This window comes from Sorex fumeus, unplaced genomic scaffold, assembly GCF_029834395.1.
Source record: "Sorex fumeus unplaced genomic scaffold, SorFum_2.1 ptg000029l, whole genome shotgun sequence".
NCBI classification, from domain to species: Eukaryota; Metazoa; Chordata; class Mammalia; order Eulipotyphla; family Soricidae; genus Sorex; species Sorex fumeus.
This window is the reverse complement of record NW_026606086.1, coordinates 1,049,225-1,070,112: the sequence shown is the minus strand read 5'-3', so window position 1 is coordinate 1,070,112 and position 20,888 is coordinate 1,049,225. Positions and strand designations below refer to the sequence as shown.

The 20,888-nt window shown below is 51.5% G+C and overlaps 1 protein-coding gene across 1 annotated transcript in view; it reads left to right on the top strand.

Moving 5' to 3' along the window:
• The window catches only part of LOC130024569 (CAP-Gly domain-containing linker protein 1-like), a 60,144-nt gene that overhangs the window by 8,711 nt on the left and 30,545 nt on the right, over positions 1-20,888 (top strand). Inside the window, 4 exon segments of the mRNA XM_056115284.1 lie at positions 361-418; positions 798-1,484; positions 3,841-4,044; positions 17,619-17,870. Coding sequence (XP_055971259.1) covers positions 361-418; positions 798-1,484; positions 3,841-4,044; positions 17,619-17,870 — 1,201 coding nt within the window.

Here is a 20,888-nt window from a genome sequence, read left to right as displayed (position 1 = left end):
CCTAGCTTCCTCCTGTAGCCTGCGGGTCCCACCCAGTGCTCGAAGGTGAGGGGACTCGCTGACTTTCTTTTTTTTCTTTTTGGGTCAACCCAGCGATGCTCAGGGGTTACTCCTGCCTCAGCACTCAGGAATTACTCCAGGCATTGCTCCGGGGTCCATAGTGGTATGCTGGGAATTGAACCCGGGTCGGCCACGTGCAAGACAAACGCCCTGCCTGCTGTACTCTCGCTCTGGCCCTCCCCGACTCTCTCAGCCCTCCTGTGTGTGGAGCCGGGGGCTGGGTCAGGCGCATCTAGAAGATGGTGGCCCTCATAGGGGGCAGCAGTGACGCCCCTCACAACGTCTCCCTCTCCCCCACAGGAAAGTGGAAGACCTCCAGTTCCGAGTCGAGGAGGAGTCCATCACCAAAGGCGACCTGGAGGTAAAGCCCGGGCAGGTCCCAGAGGCTTGCAGGGTGCAGGCAAGGATGCGGGGCGGCCTGGCCGATCCCGCCGGGACCACTTCTGCTGGAGACTCCGAATCAGACAGGGATACCTGGGGTCATGCACCTGGCAGGGCCCGCCTGACACATCTCTGCTCCTTGGGGCTGGAGGCTGCTCTTGATGAGCGTTTTTCTCTCGTTCTGACAGTCGGGTCTATGCCTTTGCCTCAGCTTTGATTTTCAGTCGAGCAGCACAAATCAAATCCTTTAGAACCCCATTTTTTGGAAGCTTTTCCTTAAAACAAGAAGAAGCAAAGAGTCAGTTTGGAAAAGAAAAGTTTCTATTTCTGCTTCTTTTCCTTCCTGTTTTAAGTTCATGGAAATTTTGTTTTCCCACCAGAAGGAGGTGAAGTCCCTGCAGGCGGCCTCTGAGAAGCTTGCCAAGGAGAACGAGTGCCTGAGGACCAAGCTGGACCATGCCAACAAGGAGAATGCGGACGAGATCGCCCTGTGCAAGTCCAAGCTGGAGACGGCCATCGCCCCGCACCAACAGGCCATGGGCGAGCCGAAGGCATCCGTGAGCCAGGGCGTGGGCGCCGAGGCGGCCGAGCTGGCCGAGCTCAAGATGCAGATCGAGAGGCTACAGTTCGAGTACCAGCAGGAGGTAGAGAGCCTGAAGGCCCAGCAGGCGGCTGAGCGTGCAGCGCACGCCTCCGAGCTGCAGACGCTCAGGTCGCGGCTGTTCAGGACGGCCCAGGAGCAGAAGAACAGCCTGGAGGCCGCACGGGCCAAGCTCGAGCAGATCGAGGACCAGCACCTGGTGGAGATGGAGGACGCCCTGAACAAGCTGCAGGAGGCGGAGACGAAGGTAAAGCACCTGGACGGGTTGCGGGCCATGTGTAGTCAGCAAGCCCAGGCCCTGGCCAATGCCACGGCACAGCTGGAGGCCACCCAGCAGAAGCTCTTGCAGCTCGATGGGCTCTGGAAGGCCAGTTCCGAAGGTCAATTGGGAATGGAGAAGCTCAGGCAGCAGCTCCAGGTGGCTGAGCGGCAGATTCAGGAGTTAGAGAATGCAAAGCGGGCCGAGAGCTGCAGGTTGGTACTCGGGCGCCCTCGCCCACTTCCACGCTCACTCCCTGCATGCTGTGTGTCAGTCTGCTCGCCGCCGTGTTCCGGCTTGGTGCTGACAGGTCTCCTGGTCACGTCCCGTGCGGTTCCCTCTGAGGGGACTGAGAAGGAGTCGGCATGATTCGGGGGTTGTCATTGGTCCCCAGCACCTGGATGCCGTGCTAGCCTTGGCCCCGGCTAATCGGGCCCGTCTGGGGTCTTTCTGAAACAGAGAATTCTTCACGAGGCCAGTGAGAAAACAAGATAGGAGCCCCCAGAGCAAACCTCTGCCCCCCACCTCTTGGGCTTGCTGCATACTCGCCGAGTTCGCCCAGACACTTGGGCTCGAGTCAGGCCGCGAGGGTCTTTCCCTGACCTTGCTGACCACCTGCTCGTGTGACGGGCTTTGCCCTCCTCTCCCCGAGGCGCCTCAGTTCCCAGCTGGTGCTCGATGCCTCTGAGCCTCTGAGCTCCCTCAAGGCTGGTGACGTGGCCCATCTTGGTATTTCTCATTGCCAGCCCCTCCCTCCCTGCAGCACAAGCCCCCGCGCAGCCCTGCAGAGATTTCATCCCTTTCAGCCTCTAACAGGTGCTTGGGCCAAGTCCGCCTTCCAGCATGGCCCCCTGCTGGCCACAGGCATGGACTCTCATGGTAGCCCTGACCCTGGGGAAGGACGAGACAGTGAGATCTGGGCCAAGCCGAGGAAGCTGCAGTTCTCACCAAGGAGCCCCGAGAGATGCCCTTTTCCTCCTATAGGATTGTGGTGGCAGGGACGTGCCCTCACCCCCAGCGCCCCCCGCGCTGGGCACTTTGTTGGAGAAACTTCTCTGTTGGCCAAGATGGAAGGGCTGTGGGTTTTGTAGACAGGACTGACAGACATAACAGAAGGGCCCCGAGATCCCTTGGAGTTCCCTTCAGGACTCAGGACTCCTTGGCTGGCATTCCAGAAACACCGGCTGAAACAAATGGAATCAATTCCTAGGACACAGCAGGGGATAGCTGACCCTCTTGTTCGCATCAAGATGTAACAAACATCAAGTTCGGGTGACTGCTCTCTAGGGGATTAGAGGTTCCTCATTTTAAATTTCATATTGAAACCCATCAAACTTTTAAAGTCACAGAAAAGAAACTACAAGAAAGTAAATCTTGGGGGCCGGAGTGATAGTACAGTGGGAAGGGCATTTGCCTTGCACGCGGCCCACGTGGGTTCCATCTCCATCATCCCATAGGGTCACTGTCATTGTCTCTACCCTCCCGTTGTTTATCGATTAGCTCGAGCGGACCCAGTAACGTCTCCATTGTGACACTTGTTACTGTGTTTGTCATATGGAATACATCACGGGGAGCTTGGCAGGCTTGCTGTGCAGGCGAGATACTCTCGGTGAGCTGGCCGGGTTACTGCCAAGGAGAAATTCCTGAGCATTTAGGGTGACCGAAAAAGCCAAAAGGAAAAAAAAAGATAACCTTTTATTCCCTCCCTCCCCTCCCTTTCCCTTTCTTCCCTGTTTCCTCCCTCCCTCCTTCCTATGCTTAGCTTCCCTCCTCCCTTGCTTACTTCCTTCTTCCTCGCCAAGCCATGCTCTGGGCTCTGGGGTCCTCCCGCCCAGCAGTAGTGGGGCTTTTCAGCTTGGGGACCGATCTCAGTCTCGCCCAGTGGTGCTGCAGTTCCAACTCGGGCCTGGTGTGTACTCCAGCCCTTTGTGCCGTCTCCCCGGCCCTGGAAAGTCAGTCTTTCTCATAGGCTTTCTTATTTTCTGGTCACGCCAAAGTTAGGTCTAGAAAACGCCTCTGTTTGGGCCGTTTTCAATAACCACTAGACAGTCATCACCAGAACTGCCGGCGCCAAGGCCTTGGCTTCGTGAGCTTCAGGCAATCACGCTCACCTCACGCCTCTGTTCTTCGGGGTTGTGTTGGGTCATGGGCTTCTCATACGTGTTTTCTGTTTTGTTTTCCCCTTCCCATTCCTGTTTGTCTCCTTGGTCCATTCACTCCATCCTTGTGACTCTGGTAGGCCGATAGCCTGGCCGAAGAGCTGCAGGGGAAGGGGCTAGCGCTTCGTAGTCTTCAGGAGAACTTGAACGAAAGCGGCCGAGCTGAGGGGCCGTGTGTGCGCGCGTGTGTGTGCATGTGTGTTTGTGTGTGCATGCTGGTGAGCAGAGCAGAGGGGTCGTGTGTGTGCGTGTGTGTATGTTTGTGTGTTTGCGTTGTGTGTGTGTGTGTGTGTTCGTGTTTGTTCGTGTGTGTGCGTGTGTGCTGGGAGCAGGCAGGGGGCCGGCGGCTGACGGTGGCCCCCGGCTCTCCACAGGAGGAGAAGGTGGACGTGAGCCGCAGCCAGTGCCAGGCTCTACAGGCCGAGCACGCCAAGGCCAGCGTGGAGATCCAGGGGCAGCACGAGGAGGCGCCGCAGGCCCTGCAGCAGCTGCTGCTGCAGGCGAAGGAGAAGCTGCAGGCGGTGCAGGCGGAGAACGGGAGCCTGCTGCGGGAGGTGGCCGAGCTGAAGACGCAAGCCGACAAGGCCAAGGTGGGTGGGCGCAGGGCAGCGCCGCGGCTGATGGCGGCCGTGCCCCGTGTGTGTGTTGGTGCCCGGCCGCTTTCCACCACGCACCGCAGCCAGGGCTACGTCTCCTCTCTGGACCACCTGCTGGCCCAGTTCTGTGGCCAGCAGCCTCGTGTGCATGCTCAGGTCAGTCCCATTCCGGTAACATGGCCGCCAGCGGTCAGCTGCCCAGCACACACCAGTAGCCTGCTGCGGCTCATGGCTGCTGAGCTGGACAGAGAAGATAGCCCTTGCTGCAGAAAGTTCTGGAAAGTACATGGCGGTTCAACTGTGGTGTGCATTGAGACTCAGAAATGAAAACGCACAACCCGTTGCTGACGGGCAGGGAGAGCAGGTGAGGGAGACCCTGACACGTGTGCGGCCAGTCCTCCTGGAGCCCCTGGGCCCCTCCCAAATGACTGCAAACACTGCCCTCCCATTGCTCATCGATTGGCTCGAGCGGGCCCACTAATGTCTCCATTTTGAGACTTGTTACTGTGTTTGGCAAGCAAAAACTGTTGGCTTCAGTCTCCAAAGCTTGGTGGATTCGTCTGGATTTTCTATAAAGTGTATAACTTTTGGGACTAAGTCCATTTCCTGCCTCTGTTTGTCCCTGTGAAAATCGTTTGACAAGCAGTGGTTGCTTTTCCCTTCCCCTCCTGCACAAAGTTCCAAAACAAAATACTTTTTGTAGTTCTTTGAATTGTATTGAAAACTAGTTTTTGAATGCATCCCTTCTAGGACAGAGTGATGGATTTTATAATAGAAGAATTGAAGTGGGGGGAAAAATCTTATGCCCCAATGTCAAGATCCAACTGTACTTACACCTTCCGGGAAGCTGTCAGGAATCATTTCAGACGGCATTTCAAAAATCAAATCGGCTGATAGTAGAATGGGTAGGGTTCTGCCTTGTACTCGCCAACCCGGGGTTGATCCCCAGCATCCCGTATGGTCCTCCGGCCCTGCCAGCCGTGATCCCTGAACACAGAACCCTGAGCGAGACCCGAACACCAGCAGGTGTGGGGCCCCCATCCACAAAATAGTCAGGTAGTTATGTTGACGCTAAGAAGCTAACTGTGTTTGAGCCTCTCCATCCTGAGTCTGTGTGTGCGTGTGTGTGTGAGTGTGTGCGCGTGCACGTATACACGCGTGTGCAGGTAAGACTACTCTGCCATTTTCATTTCTGGTATTTAGGCCACATGAAGTGCTTGGCTTGCGTGTGCCTGCTTGATCTCATTCTTGTTTCCATTCTTCCCCGCTTTTTGTTTCTGCAGTCCTTAGCTTGCTTATTAAGCTCGGCCAAAGAAGAGATGGAGCTGATGTCAGAGGATCGCAGGGCCCTGAGGTCAGAGAATGAATTGCTGGCGAAGGAGAAGAGCTGTCTGAAGTCCGAGAGAGGGTGGTTTCAATTGAAACTCAGAGAAGCGGAGGCCAAAAACTCTTCGCTGCGGGAAGAGCAGAGGAAGCTCTGGCTGTTGAACCAAGCGATTCGCTTGGATAAGGAGAAGGTCATCGAGGCCAGGTGGGCCGCGGAGAAGCTCTGCCAGCAGGAGCGGCTCCGCCGAGAAGCCCTCGAGGCGCAGAAAGAGAAAGTGCTGGAAGAGGGCAGGGCGGTGCAGGAGGAGCTCCAGAGGGTGGGCGCGGAGAAGGACGCACTGCAGGTCGCCAAGCTGGGGCTGCAGGCCCTGGTGGAGGAGCTGCAGATGAGCAAGAGCAGCCTGGTGGCCGAGTGCAAGAAGGGCCTGGAGGAGAGGGGCCAGCTGGAGGAGCATGTCAAGAAGCTGGTTCTGGACAACCTATCCCTGGCCAAGGACAAGGACAACATCATCCAGAAGCTGCAGTGCTCCTACGAGGAGCTGGGTCGGGATCAGAAGTCGCTGGTGCAAGAGATCGAGGAGCTCACGGCTGAGAAGGAGGAGGCCGCCCGCGTGGAGTCGGCCCTGCGTGAGCAGCTGAACAGCCTTGGCTCTGAGAAGGAGCTGCTGGGCCAGAAGGCCACGAAGCTCCAGCGGCAGCTGCACTGGCTGCTGAAAGACCAGGCGCTGCTGGAGGCGCAGCAGACCGAGCTGCTGGCCGAGCGGGAGGCGTCCCTGCAGGCCCTGGCCTCCCTGGAGGACACCAGGAACACCAATGCGATGATGCAGAGTAAGGTGGGTGATGGTAGTGACCAGGGCTGTGTAGGCCCAGCCTCAGCCCTGAGAGAAACCATATCCTGGGCCATAGTGATAGCACAGCGGGGAGGGCGTTTGACTTACACACCGAATTCCCAGGTTCAATCCCCGGCATCCCATATGGTCCCCTGAGCACCGCCAGGAGTAATTCCTGAGTGCAGTTGTAGGTGAGCCAGTGCCCTCTGAACTCACAGCCCCACTTTCCCGGGCTCGAGTGACTGCTGACAGCCTGAGCTGTTCCACCCTAGCCAGGAGTGATCCCTGAGCACAGAGCCAGGGTTTAGTCCCTACCCCACCGGGTGTGGCCCCCAAACAAACCAAACTGACTACCCACAAAGGTTCTAGATAAGCATGTATACATACACAGACATGTATATATGTATATATGCGTGTATGCCTCAAAAGAGTCAGGGAATATCTACCATTTAAAATATCCGAAAATGATGCCGGAGCAATAGCATAGCAGGTAGGGTGTTGGCCTTGCACATGGCCAACCCAGGTTCCATCCCCGGCATCCCATATGGTCCCCGAAGCACCGCCAGGAGAACTTCCTGGGTGCAGAGCCTGGAGTCACTCCTGAGCAACGCCGGATTGTGACCCAAAAACCCCCTCCTAAAATTAATTGATTCATTAAAATAACAGAAGCCAAAAAGAGGGAAGCTGAGGAAGAAGGGGCTGTGCTCCCCTGGCGCCCGTGAGAACCAGGGGCCGCGCACATGCTGCCGGAACCCCACCCCCACACGCTCCCAGCACAAGAGGTGATGCTTAAGGAGTGAGAGGCCCCATGGACAAGGACACATCCCTTCAGTCAAGGGGTCATGTCCTTGCCAGAGCCCTCCAATGCCCTTCCTCTTGCTGCTCTCCCAGAACCTGGGCTTCGGGCTCCCATCACATTGGCAAATCTTCACGTTGCCAGAGTCGAACACCACTTTGGAGGGCTTCTTCCCTGCCAGGAAGGTTCAGTCGCACACGGAAACGCCCACCAGCATGTGGCTTTTCCAGCCTCTTTGCGCATGCTCTAGGCCCAGAGCTGGGGGAGTCTGGTCCTCTGGGCTGCCTTCCTGCTTCTTGCTCCTGTCAAGGGAGACAGCTGGGTGGGGTCTTCCGGGGTTTGCACACTTGGCTGCAGTCCGGTGCCCGCACCTACCATCAACAGGCTCAGGTCTGGCCTGCAGCAGGAGTCAGCCTTGGGGCCTCCTTGATGTCTCTCCTTCCCCAACCCCCCTTCCATCCCACCCGGGTCTGCAGCGCTTTATCGTTTGAATCCTCTCCAAGGAAGGGGACCATCTGGGTTCCAGTGCCCTGAGGAGTTCCCGCACACCCTCACTTCCTGCACTTCTGTACTTAACAGCAGGTGGCCCTGGAGGGCACTTGTGGGCTGAAGTGAACTTTGCATGTGGGCTGTGCAGGTGGACCCTGTATGGGCTTGTTGGGAACTGAACATTTCCATGTTTTGTTTTGTTTTGTTTTGTTTTGTTTTGCTTTGTTTTGTTTTCAGCTGGAGGAAGAGAGATCCGCGTTTCTTGGCTCTAGTGTGGGATGGCCTGGGCACTCTCAGAGACTGGCCATCAGAACTTGCCCTGAGGGAGAAAAAGAATCAGTCTGTTTTTCTGGTTTTATTTACACTTTCTTTGGGGGCCACACCTGGCGATACTCCAGGCTTCCTCCTGGCTCTGCACTCAGGAATCACTCCTGGCTGCTCTCCGGTGGCCCCTATAGGATGCCAGGGATCAAACCTGGGTTGGCTGCGTGCGAGGCAAGCACCTTTCCCGCTGTGCTATCACTCAGACCCAATGCGCCTGCCAGTTTTCAAGTGAAACATGAATGTTTGTGCCTACAGTCTTGCTTGCTTTTGTAAAGTGGGATTTCCCCCCGCCCCATTCATTTGAAAGAAGTGAGTTTGTCTTTGTAGGAGAGGGAAGACCCCTCTTGACTCCCTGCTCTGAGAAGAACCGAGGGGTACCAGCATCTCCTCCTGGGGTCTTCCCTGGGCACCCGGGAGCTTGCGCTCAGGAAGGGAAAGGGGAGCTCTGGCTGCCTCCAACCCTGGGGCGGGGACTGGAAGCGGGGCCCAGCCTCCTCTGTGGCGGGCTCCCATGGCTCCCGCAGATGGCTCACCGTCTCACGCTCTCCTTGAACACAGATTGATTTCCTGAATTCCGTGATTGTGGACCTCCAAAGAAAGAATCAGGACCTCAACATGAAAGTGGAGATGATGTCCGAGGCGGCTCTCAAAGGGAACGGGGACGACCTCAACAATTACGACAACAAAAACTTCGGCCCGGCCACCTCATTCTCTGCACTCTGCAGACATCTCCAGCAGTTCCTGGATTAGATAGCAAGCTACTTGTGAAACACCTACAATAACCAATTTACTGTCTTTACAAAGTTTATTTTTTTCCACTGTGGTTTTAGATGAATGTATGATGAGAAATTCAACATTAATAATTTTGGATTTTCTTATCAGAAAAAATTAAATGAAGGACCTGAACCATCAGAAGTTTATCATCCAGTCTGAATCTATTTATGTTCATTTGAATGTTTTCTAGTTCTGTAAAACGTGATAAATAATGTACCATCAGGGCTACATGGATTATAAGAACTTCTATAATTGTATATATGCTTTTGATGTATTTTCCTCTGGAGATTATCAAGTGTCTCACCAGTGAAAGATCGTAATCCATTGACATTTTGAGTAATAAACACGATTGAAATTGTTTCACAAACTATGTAAAGCAGTATTAAAATTTGAGCAAACAATGTTCTTTATCTACTTGAATAAAATTATTTCCTTTTTTTTTTCCCTTTATTTTATTTTATTTTTTTTAAAGTTGTAGATTTACAATTTTTTGTGCTTTGGTTTCAATTATACAATGATCAGATACCCATCCCTCCACCAGTGCCCATTTTCCACCACCATAAAATTATTTCCTTTTTGCCAGTGATAACTGATTATTCTCCGGTTTATTTATAAAAGATTTTTGGCTAGCAATCAAGTACTATAGAGTCAAAGAAGTCAAAGAGTTTCTACAATGGAATTCTGATACACCAATTTCTTTTTGTTTCTTTATGTTTGTGCCACACCTGGTGATGTCTTAGGGCTTATTCATGGCTCTGCACTCAGGAATCACTCCTGACAGTGCTTGGGCAGACTATACGGAACGTCAGGGATTGAAGCCAGATTGGCCAAAGCACATGCCCTACCAGCTGAACTATTGCGCTGTGCCTGTATACCATTTTCTTAAAAGTGTTTATATCTTGGGATAAAGAGGTAGTACAGTGAGTAGGTTTCTTATCTTGCATGTGGCTGATCTGGGTTCAATCACAGGAATCCCATCCAGTCATCTGTGCCCCGGCAGGAGCAATCGCTAAGTGCAGAGGCAGGAGTAAACCGTAAGAAGCACTGGGTTGGGGGTATGGTGCCACCAGCAGGTCTCTCTGTACCTGTGAGGTGAGTGCATCAGCAGTCTGATGGCGCCTTCAGACTTCCAGGTACCCCCTATTTGCTGCTGTGCCTTGGGCCAGACCCCAAAAACGTGGGGCAGAGTTTACCAAGAAAGTAAACAGGCAAAAGTTAGGTATGTGGGAGACACAGACACAAACCACCTCCAGTCCAGCTATATAATTGGAGGCATGGCCTCTCTGGTTCCTGATTGAACTGCTTAACGGCCATGATCCCAGAGACTCAGAAACAAATCTCGAAACCCAACAGCTTTTGGCAGAAATGTGTCCAGTCCCTGAAGTAAGTTACAGGCACTGGGCCACCCCAGGTGGGAATAGATTTCGTGCCTTGGCCCGTTCCCCCTGGCAGCCCTCTGGCCGCCATCCTCCAGAGGCCACTGGACAGTCAGGTTTGGGCTCACAGTGACGAGACACGTAGGGCCTCACGGGATGTGGGTGGAGCTGGCCCTTTCCTCCCCAACGAGACCCCAAGTCGTCACCCACAAACGGCCTCTCTGGCTGCTGATTTCATCTTGGAACCCAGCAGGTTTTGGCAGGAAATTCCTCCAGATTTAATGGTTAAAATTGTGGAATTTCAAAATCGCGCAGCCACTACTGCAGCCACGCGATGTCATATGTTATTCATAACCAGGAGTAGAAAACAAATTGTCTACTGTTGCCTTTACAGCAGATCTGAGCACCAAATAATAATGGTGGGTCCGGTGTCAAAATATTGAATGTAATCAAAGCAGAGAGAGTAATATGGAAATTATCTCTTCTACAGGTAGGGGGAGGGTGTGGGATGGGTCTATAATGGGGTTTTTGGTGGTGGAGAATGGGCCCTGATGAAAGTACGGGTGTTTCATTTTATGACCAAGACTTAAACGCGAAAGCTTTGTAACTGCTCTCATGGTGATTCAATCAATAAAATTATAAAAAATGAAAAGAAAACCACTGGGTGAGGTTTAAAAGCAAAAAAAACCACAAAACAAACAAAACCTTTCTTGCATTATTGCAAAGCTTCCTAGTCAATGTACCTTAAAATGAATGCCTTCAGTGATTCTTCACAAGACAAAAATGAAGGGACACCAAGCAGTACAAACACCATCAATCCATAAAGTCTGGGAAAGAACTGGACATTGCTATATTATTAACCCAAAATGAACAGAACCAAATATGCTTATAAGCACCAACTCCTGTACGTTTGAAGCACATGTCCTCACGTTGAGATTTCTGGAAAAAGAACTTGAGTAGGACCGTTACTTTCAGCCTTCATAATACCCAATAGCAGTCCTTGACCTTAGAATCTATGGTAGGGAATTCAAACGGTCTATACATGAATCATGGTTACTTTGCAGGATATCCAAATATTATTACATCGTACTGTGAGTATTCTGTAATACTACGTTGTAAGTAAGTAAACTGTAGATTGGAGAGAGAGCCCTGGGGCAAGGCTGATGCCTAGCAAGCAGCAAACCCAGATTCTTTTCCCTGGCATTTCATAGGGTCCCCAGTATCCCCTCCAGGAGTGATGCCTGAGCAGAGCCCGGAGGAGCCTCAGCACTGCTGGATATGATTCCCAAGTCCCTTCACAAATATAAGTAAGCACCCATTTTGTGGAATATGATATATATGGTCACAGTCCTCCCGTTGTTCATTGATTTGCTTGAGCGGGCCCAGTAACGTCTCCATCGTGAGACTTGTTGTTACTGTATTTGGCATATTGAATATGTCAAGGGTAGCTTGCCAGGCTTTGCCTTGCGGGCGAGATACTCTCGGTAGCTTGCCAGGCTCTCCGAGAGGGGCGGAGGAATCGAACTCGGGTCGGCCATGTTGGCTGCGTGCAAGGCAAACGCCCTACCCGCTGTGCTATGGCTCCAGCCCATAATACACACACACACACACACACACACACACACACACACACACACACACGAGATTGATATCCAAGGCTAGAAAAATGGAGGCCAGGAGGCCTTGTCAATGATTGGAAAAAACCACACGTGTAGGGGACAGAGGATGCTTAGGATAGAGTAGGGACCAGTATGGCAATAATGGTTGTGATGTAGGCAGGTAGATGGGGAAAGGCCCTTTGCAATGAAACAAAGTTTCATGGAAGAAGAATTCTAGGAATGAGCCACCTTGTGGATACAGAAAGCAAAGGCCCGATAAGACCATCTGCAGACCCTGAGGATAAAGGCCTCCTCCCCATGAAATTCCTCTTTTTGGACCTCCCTGATAACCTCCTTAGCAACGGACTTTTACCTGGGAAGAAGCCCTTCGTGGGGGCAGGTTGGAGAAACCCTATAAAAGCCACCTTGAACAAAGGAGCCCATGTGCTGCTTAATTCCTGCACTCTGTATGGTCCCCCGAGCACCGCCAGGAGTGTTCTCTGAGCACAGAGCCAGGGGTAAGCCCCGAACACCGCCAAATGTGCCACAAAAAAGAACTATCTTGTTACAGATTCGTTTTCTGCATGTACTGTTATGACTAAGGAGAACAAAAACTTCAACCAGAGTATCAGGAGAAAAAGACATACTTCAACAGGATGGAAAAAATCTTGAACTGAGGTGGGGCAGATAGGCCCAGAATTTGAACTTCCTGCAGAAATGCAAACGAAAGTCAGAATGAAAAGGACAAATAGGGGAAGTGCAGGATAGCACAGCGGGCAGGGAACTTGCCTTGTTTGAGGCCAACCCAGGGTCGATCCCTGATCCCCAGCATCCCAGGTGGACCCTCCCCCGCCAGGAGTGATCCTTGAGCGCATCGCCAGGAGGAAGCCCCTCACATCACCAGGTGTGGCCCCAAAACAAAAGAAAAGCAAAAGGCAGATGGGCCTAAGCATATCTGAGCTTTGCTCTGAAGTCTGGGGCCACAGGGAGCACAGGCTTTGCAGAAGGCAGAGTTCCCTCCCTCTACCCAGCCCCCAGCAAGGAGCCAGGAGTATCCCCAAGTCCAGCCCATTGCCAGGCTGCCGAAGATGGAGGACACAAGGAAGGGAAATGCGTTTCCCATGAAATCTACTGTGCTGTAATTCCCTGTGACACAGCGCACCCCCCGCCCCACCCCCACCATCAGTTCTGGTTGCGGGGAGACCCCCTCCTCTGTACTCTTGAGTGGCGATTGTCGGGGACTGCTGCGTGTCCACGGTTGCCACCCATTTCAGGTCCTTCCATCTGCTCATCCTCCCAGCCCCCCACAGCTGGTCCCAAATGGTCGGTTCATCCCTGGTGCTATTTGCAGGAGACAACTCCCAAGTTGGGGGCACACAGACACCAGAGTCCCATCCTCCCCCGCGCTCCCCACAACGCACAGCCCCCCAGAATCAAGGCTGGCGCCCCTGGCTTGAGGAGGAACCATCCGTCAGAACGGGAAGCAGTTTTTTGTTTCATTTTGGTTTTGTTTTTTAAGACACTCGTCTTGGCATGCAACTTAGTGCTGGAGCGGTAGCACAGCAGGGTAGGGCCTTGCACGCGGCCGACCCGGGTTCGATTCCCAGCATCCCATATGGTCTCCTGAGCAACACCAGGAGTAATTTCTGAGTGCAGAGCCAGGAGTAACCCTGTGCATCGCCGGGCGTGACCTCCGGCAAAAATAAATACACAAATAAATTTTAAAAAATAAATGACCCATTTAACCACTTGTCCATTTCCCTCTGCTGTCTCATCACCTCTTTTCCCCTTCTCCCCCTATGTCCCAGGAATGTTTATGCAGCCATCCATGGAAAGTCATTCTTTCAGGGGCTGGGGAAGTCGTAGAACTGGTACTATCTTGTCTTGTACACAGCTGATCTGGGTTCAATCCCTGGCACCCCATGTGGTACCCTGAGCCCAGAGCCATGGTAAACCCTGAGCATGGCCAGGTGTGCACCCATCCACCCCGAAGGAATAAAACTTTCAGTGAATCTAAGGAACAAATGATGACTTTATTTTTTTTTTGTGGGAGTAAAAAAATTTAAAACTATTAAAAAATTTTAAAACAAATATTGAACTGTTTCTTCTCGTTAATCATGGCAAGCTGTGTCTGATTCAGAAATCTGAAGACAACTCAATTGTAGCTAATCTCAGGATCTTCATCGGCAGGTAGATATTGTAAAGGATTCAGATGTAGGTCTGAGTGTGATGGTACATAAAGTGCTAAAAGGAATTTGCTCTGCTCTCAGGTTGAAAGCCTAGAAGGGTTTAGGTCCAGTTTCCCTGGGTTCATGCAGAAACCGCTGCCTGCCCCCAAGGGTCTTGTTGGCGTGCAGTCCTGATGGCGAAGGCTCTCTCCATCCTGGGCTCCCACATGGAGGCGCAGAACTGCTGCCTCTGAGAGAGGACGTCGCCTACACTCACCCAGCCCCTGGGTTTGCTGCGGGTTTTCCCCAGACTGTAGTTATCTCCGGCGTAGCTGCACGCGATGTGTGCCAAAGGTGAAAGTCAGCGCTTCTTTCGGGGGGTTGTCTCCAAGTTAGGTTTTCAGACAGGTTGAAAACAGGTCCAGATCTGTCGGGATGGGAGATTTGTGATGAAAGTAGATAATGGACCAAACATGATGACCTCTCAGTGTCTGTATTGCAAACCATAATGTCCAAAAGTAGAGAGAGAATATGGGGAATATTGTCTGCCATGGAGGCAGGGGGAGGGTGTAGAAGGGGGGCGGTATACCTGGGAGATTGGTGGTGGGGAATGTGCACTGGTGGAAGGATGGGTGTTTGATCATTGTGTGATTGTAGCCCAAACATGAAAGATTGTAAGTTTCTCATGGTGATTCAATAAAAATAAATAAATAAAATTTAAAAAAATAAATAAATAAATAAATAAATAAAAGAAAACAGGTCCAGCTGCGGAAGGCAGGGCCAGTCCTGCCCTGCTCCGACCACTGCTAAAGCCCAGAGCAGACGGGGGCGGAGTGGTCCTGTTCGGCGTACCCCACTTCCCTGACGGTCAAGGACAGATACCAGAACCAGAATGTCAGGCTCGGGCTTTGGTCAGGAACTCTGCGGGTCCGGGAGGCAGCGTCCGCGGTCCTGAGCTCACTGTGTGTGCTGATGTCTGGCTGTCTCTGCGCTCACACGCTGCCGTGCTCACCTCACCCTCTCTTTTTCCTCCCACTCCTGCTTCCTTTGCTCTATCTGTGTGTCTTTGATGGAAAGACTAAAGAAACTCTATCCACGTTATAATAAATTTCATATTTTTTTTAGTTTCTAATATTTGGTTCTAGTTTTTTGCATTTTGAAAGGCTGCCCAGTAACATTTTAAGGCATTTGCATCATGACTGAGATTTATTTCTTATGAAAGTCGTAAGGAAAGAATCTGGATAGTGTGATCCCTTGGGAAAGGTTTCTGGCCCCGGACACCTCCCTTCCGGCTCTCCTCCCTCTGCTGTTGCTCATGACACCAAATCTAAAGCGTGTGGCTTTCAAGGGGCCCACGTATTTGTGACTCGGGCATCGGTAAAGAGGCCCGATGTCCTCCAGCCACTTGTGGATTGCACGGTAGGAGTCAGAGCTGAGAAGAGACCAAAGGAATTAGCCGTGAGGACTGGTCAGCAGGAGCAGCTGCCAGGGTCTGTTTGGCCGTGTCCATGTAGGGGTCGCCACACGTGCCCACTCGAGGAAAGCCTGCCAGGTGATTGTGCAATGTTCCAGGCTTGTGTCAGGAACACGCCAAGGAAGCTTCCCTCCCCTCCTGCCTCAGAGCTGATGGCTCAGGCTAGTTGGATAGTCCTGACCAAAGAATGGGAATGTGGGACTGGAGCGACATTCCAGCGTGGAGAGCGTTTGCCTTGCACACGGCCAACTTGGGTTCGATCCTTGGCATCCCATATGGTCCCCCAAGCACTGCCAGGAGTAATTCCTGAGTGCACAACCAGGAGGATCCCCTGAGATCTCTTGGTATGACCCCCTCCACCCCCCCAAAATTGGAATCTGCTCACGATCACGATCACAACCATCCTGTTGTTCGTCGATTGCCTCGAACAGGCCCCAGTAATGTCTCCTTTGTCCTAGCCCTGAGAATTTTTTAAAAAGTGCCATATTCAAGGCTCTTTCCATGTTAGTAGAATGAGCCTCATCATTGTTACTGGTATTTGGCATATTGGGTAAGCCACGGGGAGTTTGCCAGACTCTGCCGTGTGGGCAGGTTACATTCGGTAGCCTGCCAGTTTGTCCAAAGAAAGAATGAGATAATAAGATGCTTCCGGGAGCTGGGTTTTATAGTCTCTGGGTCTTGGCCGTTGATGGGATTACAGGGCACAAGCGGGGAAGTTGGTGGGTGTAACCCCTGCCTACTGGAATATGGAGGATCTGAGTGGAGGATGCTCAGCCCCAATCTGAGCAGGCTTGGAGATCTCAGCCCCAGGACACGCATGCCTTTGTTCCTCTGCCAGTACCTTCATGCCTGTGGAGAGTGGTCTCAGCATGGTGATGGCTGGTTGTGGAGGTCTTCGGCTGCCGGAGCCCTGGTCGGGGTGGGGAGGGAAACTCAACCTGCTCCCCTCCAAAGGGTCCTGGCGAGGACAGCCAGGCGCGGGGGCAGGAGACTCTGCTCATACTCCTTAAACCCCTTCACTTTGAATAAACATTTAAAATCAGACTTTCTAAGTATGTGTTAGATTTAGAGCAAGGAACTCTTAAAATAATCTTATGGTGGGATCAGTTGCCAAGTAAGTTTGTTTTGTTTTGCTTTGGGGACACAGTGCTCTTCAGTCATTCCTGCCTCCAGAGACCATGCAGTGCTGGGGACCAACCCAGCTCTCCTGTCTGTGAAGCGTAGACCCCAGCCCAGCCCCAAACACATGCCATAGGAAAGTCAAGATTCCTGACCCACAGGGTCGCATCAGAGATTTCCTTTCCACTAAAACGCTCTTATTTCCACCTAAACAAGATCCTATTCCCTAGCGAGGTGTTGCTCATGTAATAGCTTAACTGCACAGAAGTCCACCCTTTCCGGTGTATTTCCAGCCCTTGGGTGTTGAATTCAGGAGATCTCTGTTAGTCTCAGATTCTTTGCTTTCTATTTAATGATCTGGAGTGTAAGTGTGAGCCAGGCACTGAGAGAAATACACACTTCTCTTTTCATCTCTGTGAGAATTCCCTTTTGCCGTAAACCCATGAGAATTCTGTAATGTGTTTGCGGATATCTTGGGTCTCACTAACCAGACATACATTCTGCCATTTCTAACGTGGGCCTCAGTCTCCGATTCCTCCTGTCAGTTTTGGGAGGCATCTGACACTCGGAACATGCTCTTTGTTCACCCACTCACTCGGGGACCAGAGAGACTCGGCTTGTTGCTGTAAGTTATGCCTCATTCAATGTGTCACCTGCCCGCATCACTGGTGCTATGGCCCAGAGCATGTGATCTAAACATGCATGACCCAGTGCTGCAAGGTGGGTTGGAGGGAATACCCAGTGGCCCTCCCAGCTTCTCCCAGGGGTGCGCATTCCCTCCATCCCCAAGGCACACAGATTCGAAACACTGAGTAGGACACGAACATCCACAGCTGTCCTGGACCCCAGACTTTAATGAGATCCCCCACTTCACACGCACCTCTGTCTTTCTCCCAATATGCATCCCACGAGCCACACTTCTGTCCCCTCTCATGTCCTTTCCAGGCTGTGGCATTGCCCAGTCTTGACTGAACGTCCGTCCCCACCCTGTGCTACCCCCCACACGTCCTTTTGTGTGTGTTTTAATTGTTGTCATTGCTTGGTAATAATTTATTCAAGAAATAGCACTTCTTCCTGGGATTAGGTGCTCCAGCCCCAACCCTGAGAGTTTTCATGTCCCATCAATGGCCCAAGAGAAGCAGCACTGCCCCTTGGCAGAGCACAGGTCAGCGGTTTGCAGAAAAAGCATCACATCAAGAGAGCAGGAAAACTCGAAACTTGGGCCGAGTCAGTAGTGGGGGGTTAGCTGATAAACGTCTCTTTAGAGCCCACTGTGTGTCAGGCACAGGTGGGGCCCTGGGGAACAGTCCTTGCGTCGGGGCCTCGGGACAACGCACAGTCCTTCTCTTGCAGTGAAGACAGACGTGGCCCCACAAGAGATTTCCACATTTTGTTTGTGCCCCGGCGTAGCCTGCTGTGTGAGCAGCGGCTTAAGGACCTGGGCGTCCTGGGCTCCTTCATCCGTAGGGAGGAGTACAGCCTGGACCTCATTCCCTTCGACGGGGACCTTCTCTCTATGGAGTCGGAGGGCGCCTTCAGAGTAAGTTCAGTGTTTGCCCTTTGAACTTGACACTCGTTTCTGCCTCGTTTGTGATGGTGACACTCACACTGGCATTTTAGTGATTCCTGGAAGTGTCCAGTTTCTTCCTTTTGGGGAGAGATGGGAGTTGGTCCACACCCAGCAGTACTCAAGGTTTACTCCTGGTTCTGTGCTCAAGGATCACTCCTGTGCATGCTCGGGGACCATATGTGGTGCTGGGGCTAGAACCCAGATTGGCTGCGTGCAAGACCAGCGCCTTCCCCTGTGTTGTCTCTCCGGCCGCTGCTCCTCTTGCTTATGCAGAACCTCCTGTTCCAACAAATTGGCTTAAAATTGTTGTTGCCCTTACTGAATTCTCAAAAATCAATTGTCCTTAAATGTGTTGATTTCTGGTGTTTCTCTGCTGCTGTTCGATGTTTGTCCCTGTGCCAGTCCCACCCTGACTTGACTGTGGCTGTGGAGGAAGCTTTGAGAGTGGAAGGCAGGGCCGCTCCAGCCAGAAAGAGTCAAGTCTGTCACTGCGTTTTTCCAGTTAGCCCTTTGTGAGTGATTTTGTTTCCATGACTCGCCTTTCCCCTTGATTGAGTCTTGGCAAGACCTGAAGACTTTTATCTTACATTTTCATTTTCTAGAAATAAAATTGCTTACATTTTTCATTCAAACTCTTGAGGTTCTGCAGTGTGACCTCAGGGCTGGGTGCAGGGTGTGCGCGAAATTCTATTTCTCCCACACGCCCGTCCCAGCCCGTTTCCTACTGGTTATTTTCAGCACATATTTATTTGTGATTTATTTGAGATCTCCAAGCCTGCACGGTTTGGGACTGGACCTGTCAGTAGCTAGACAGTTACACCCTCCAACTGCCGTGTAACCCCAACAACGGCCAGGATCCAGAGATTATCACAACAAGCTCCCGGGAGCGCGCGGCCGCGAACATTATTTACTTTTCTCTAAGTTTTCAGGGTACCTTAAATATCCAACCCACATGGCAGAGCCTGGCAAGCTATCCGTGGTCTATGCCTAATAGACCAAATTGATATGCCAAATCCAGTAATAAATGGATCTCATTTCCCTAACCCTGAATATGCAGAGTCGAGAAGGATATGGAAGGAGAGGCTGATAAAACACCAAGGCAGACATAGGCTGCCAAAACGCAGAAAAACAAAAATGATTGTCTGTACTTTTAATGCTCGTACGCTGGCATCTACTGCATCCATTGAAGACCTTATGGTACAAGCGTGAAAGATCAAGTACGACATCATTGGTCTGACCGAAACGAGAAGACATCAATCCCATCATGCTGTTTTCGACACTGGAGAAGAACTGTTCCTTGGAACATGTGATAAAAGAGGCGTCGGTGGTGTTGGTATCCTTGTCAATACAAACTTAGTCATGAGCATTGATTCATTCGAATGCCTAACAACCCGAATCGGACGATTACACTTGAAAAAATGTGGCTCACTACCGGAAGTTTCTATCTTTGTTGTCTATGCACCAACATCCAGTTATGGTGAAAGAGGTAAGGTAAAGGTAAAGGCCCTCCCGTTGATCCCTCCCGTTGGGGCTGGAGCGATAGCACAGCGGGTAGGGCGTTCGCCTTACAAGCGGCCAACATGGCCGACCCGAGTTCGATTCCTCCGCCCCTCTCGGAGAGTCCGGCAAGCTACCGAGAGTATTCGATATGCCAGACACAGTAACATGGTGAAAGAGAAACTGAGAAATTCTACATGGAGCTGGAGAAGTTCTATAAAGAAGATCACACCTTCTACAAGATCATTGTCGGTGATTTTAATGCCAAGATAGGACCAAGAAGATCAGTCGATGAACTGCACATCGGAACCCATGGCCTGGAATGGAACGAACAGGGTGACAGACTGTCTGAGTTCATCATGTCAACCAAAACCTTCCATGGTAACTCACAATTCCAAAAAGCTGAATCTAAACGTTGGACATGGGAGTCTCCCGATGGACGGTTCCACAATGAAATAGAACACATCATATTCAATCGGCGGTTTTGCCTAATCGATGTTGCTGTTGTCCCAAAATTCCAAACGGGATCAGACCAACGTCTTCTTCGTGCAAAATTCTACCTCACAGAATGAGGAGAAAAGAATGCAAGGTTTAAGAAGAGGACTCCCAGAACAACCACCAACTGGGAGCTCTTTGGCTCTATTGCGGCAACATGGGAAGATGCCATCATTGACAACATTGATGAGGAATACCATCGAATGATTCAGCACCTCCATGATTGTGCAAGGAATGCCAAGAGATAGATAACCACAAAAAACCGTCTTTCTTCGAACACTCTTGAACTTATTCGCCAACGTGGCTTGGCACATGCCTCAGGCAACCACAAGCGAACATCCGAACTGGCAAAACAGTGCAGAGAAGCCATCAAGGATGACCTCAAAAACAGGAGAGCTGCAGTACTGGTAGATGCAGCAGAAGCTGGGAAAAACATTCGTAATGCCCGCCTGTCCTTCACGAACTACAAAACCAAGATGACTGCCCTCCGACATCATGATGGATCTATCACATCTTCCAGAAGGGCAATGGAGAAGATTATTCATGACTTCTACTCAGATCTCTTTAATAGCCACATCCACTTGCCCACATACCACATACCACATGATGGATATGTCGTTCCCAATATTCTCCCTTCCGAAATCCAACATGCCATCTCGTCGGTAAAGAAACAAAGAGCACCTGGCCCAGACAAGATCAGACCTGAACAACTGAAGAACTTACCATCAGTACTCATCAATACATTGGCTCGACATTTCACACGCTACCTGTCTGAATGCAAGGTTCCATCCCAATGGAAACGAATGGAGACACCCACGACATTGGCAACTATCGCCCAATCTGCCTATTGTCTGTCATCTACAAACTATTCACTCGAGTCATCCTGGATAGGATTAGCAGAACGCTAGATGAAGGACAACCATGTGAACAAGCTGGATTCCGAAAAGGATTCAGTACCATCGACCATATCCACACAATAACCAAGCTCATTGAGGT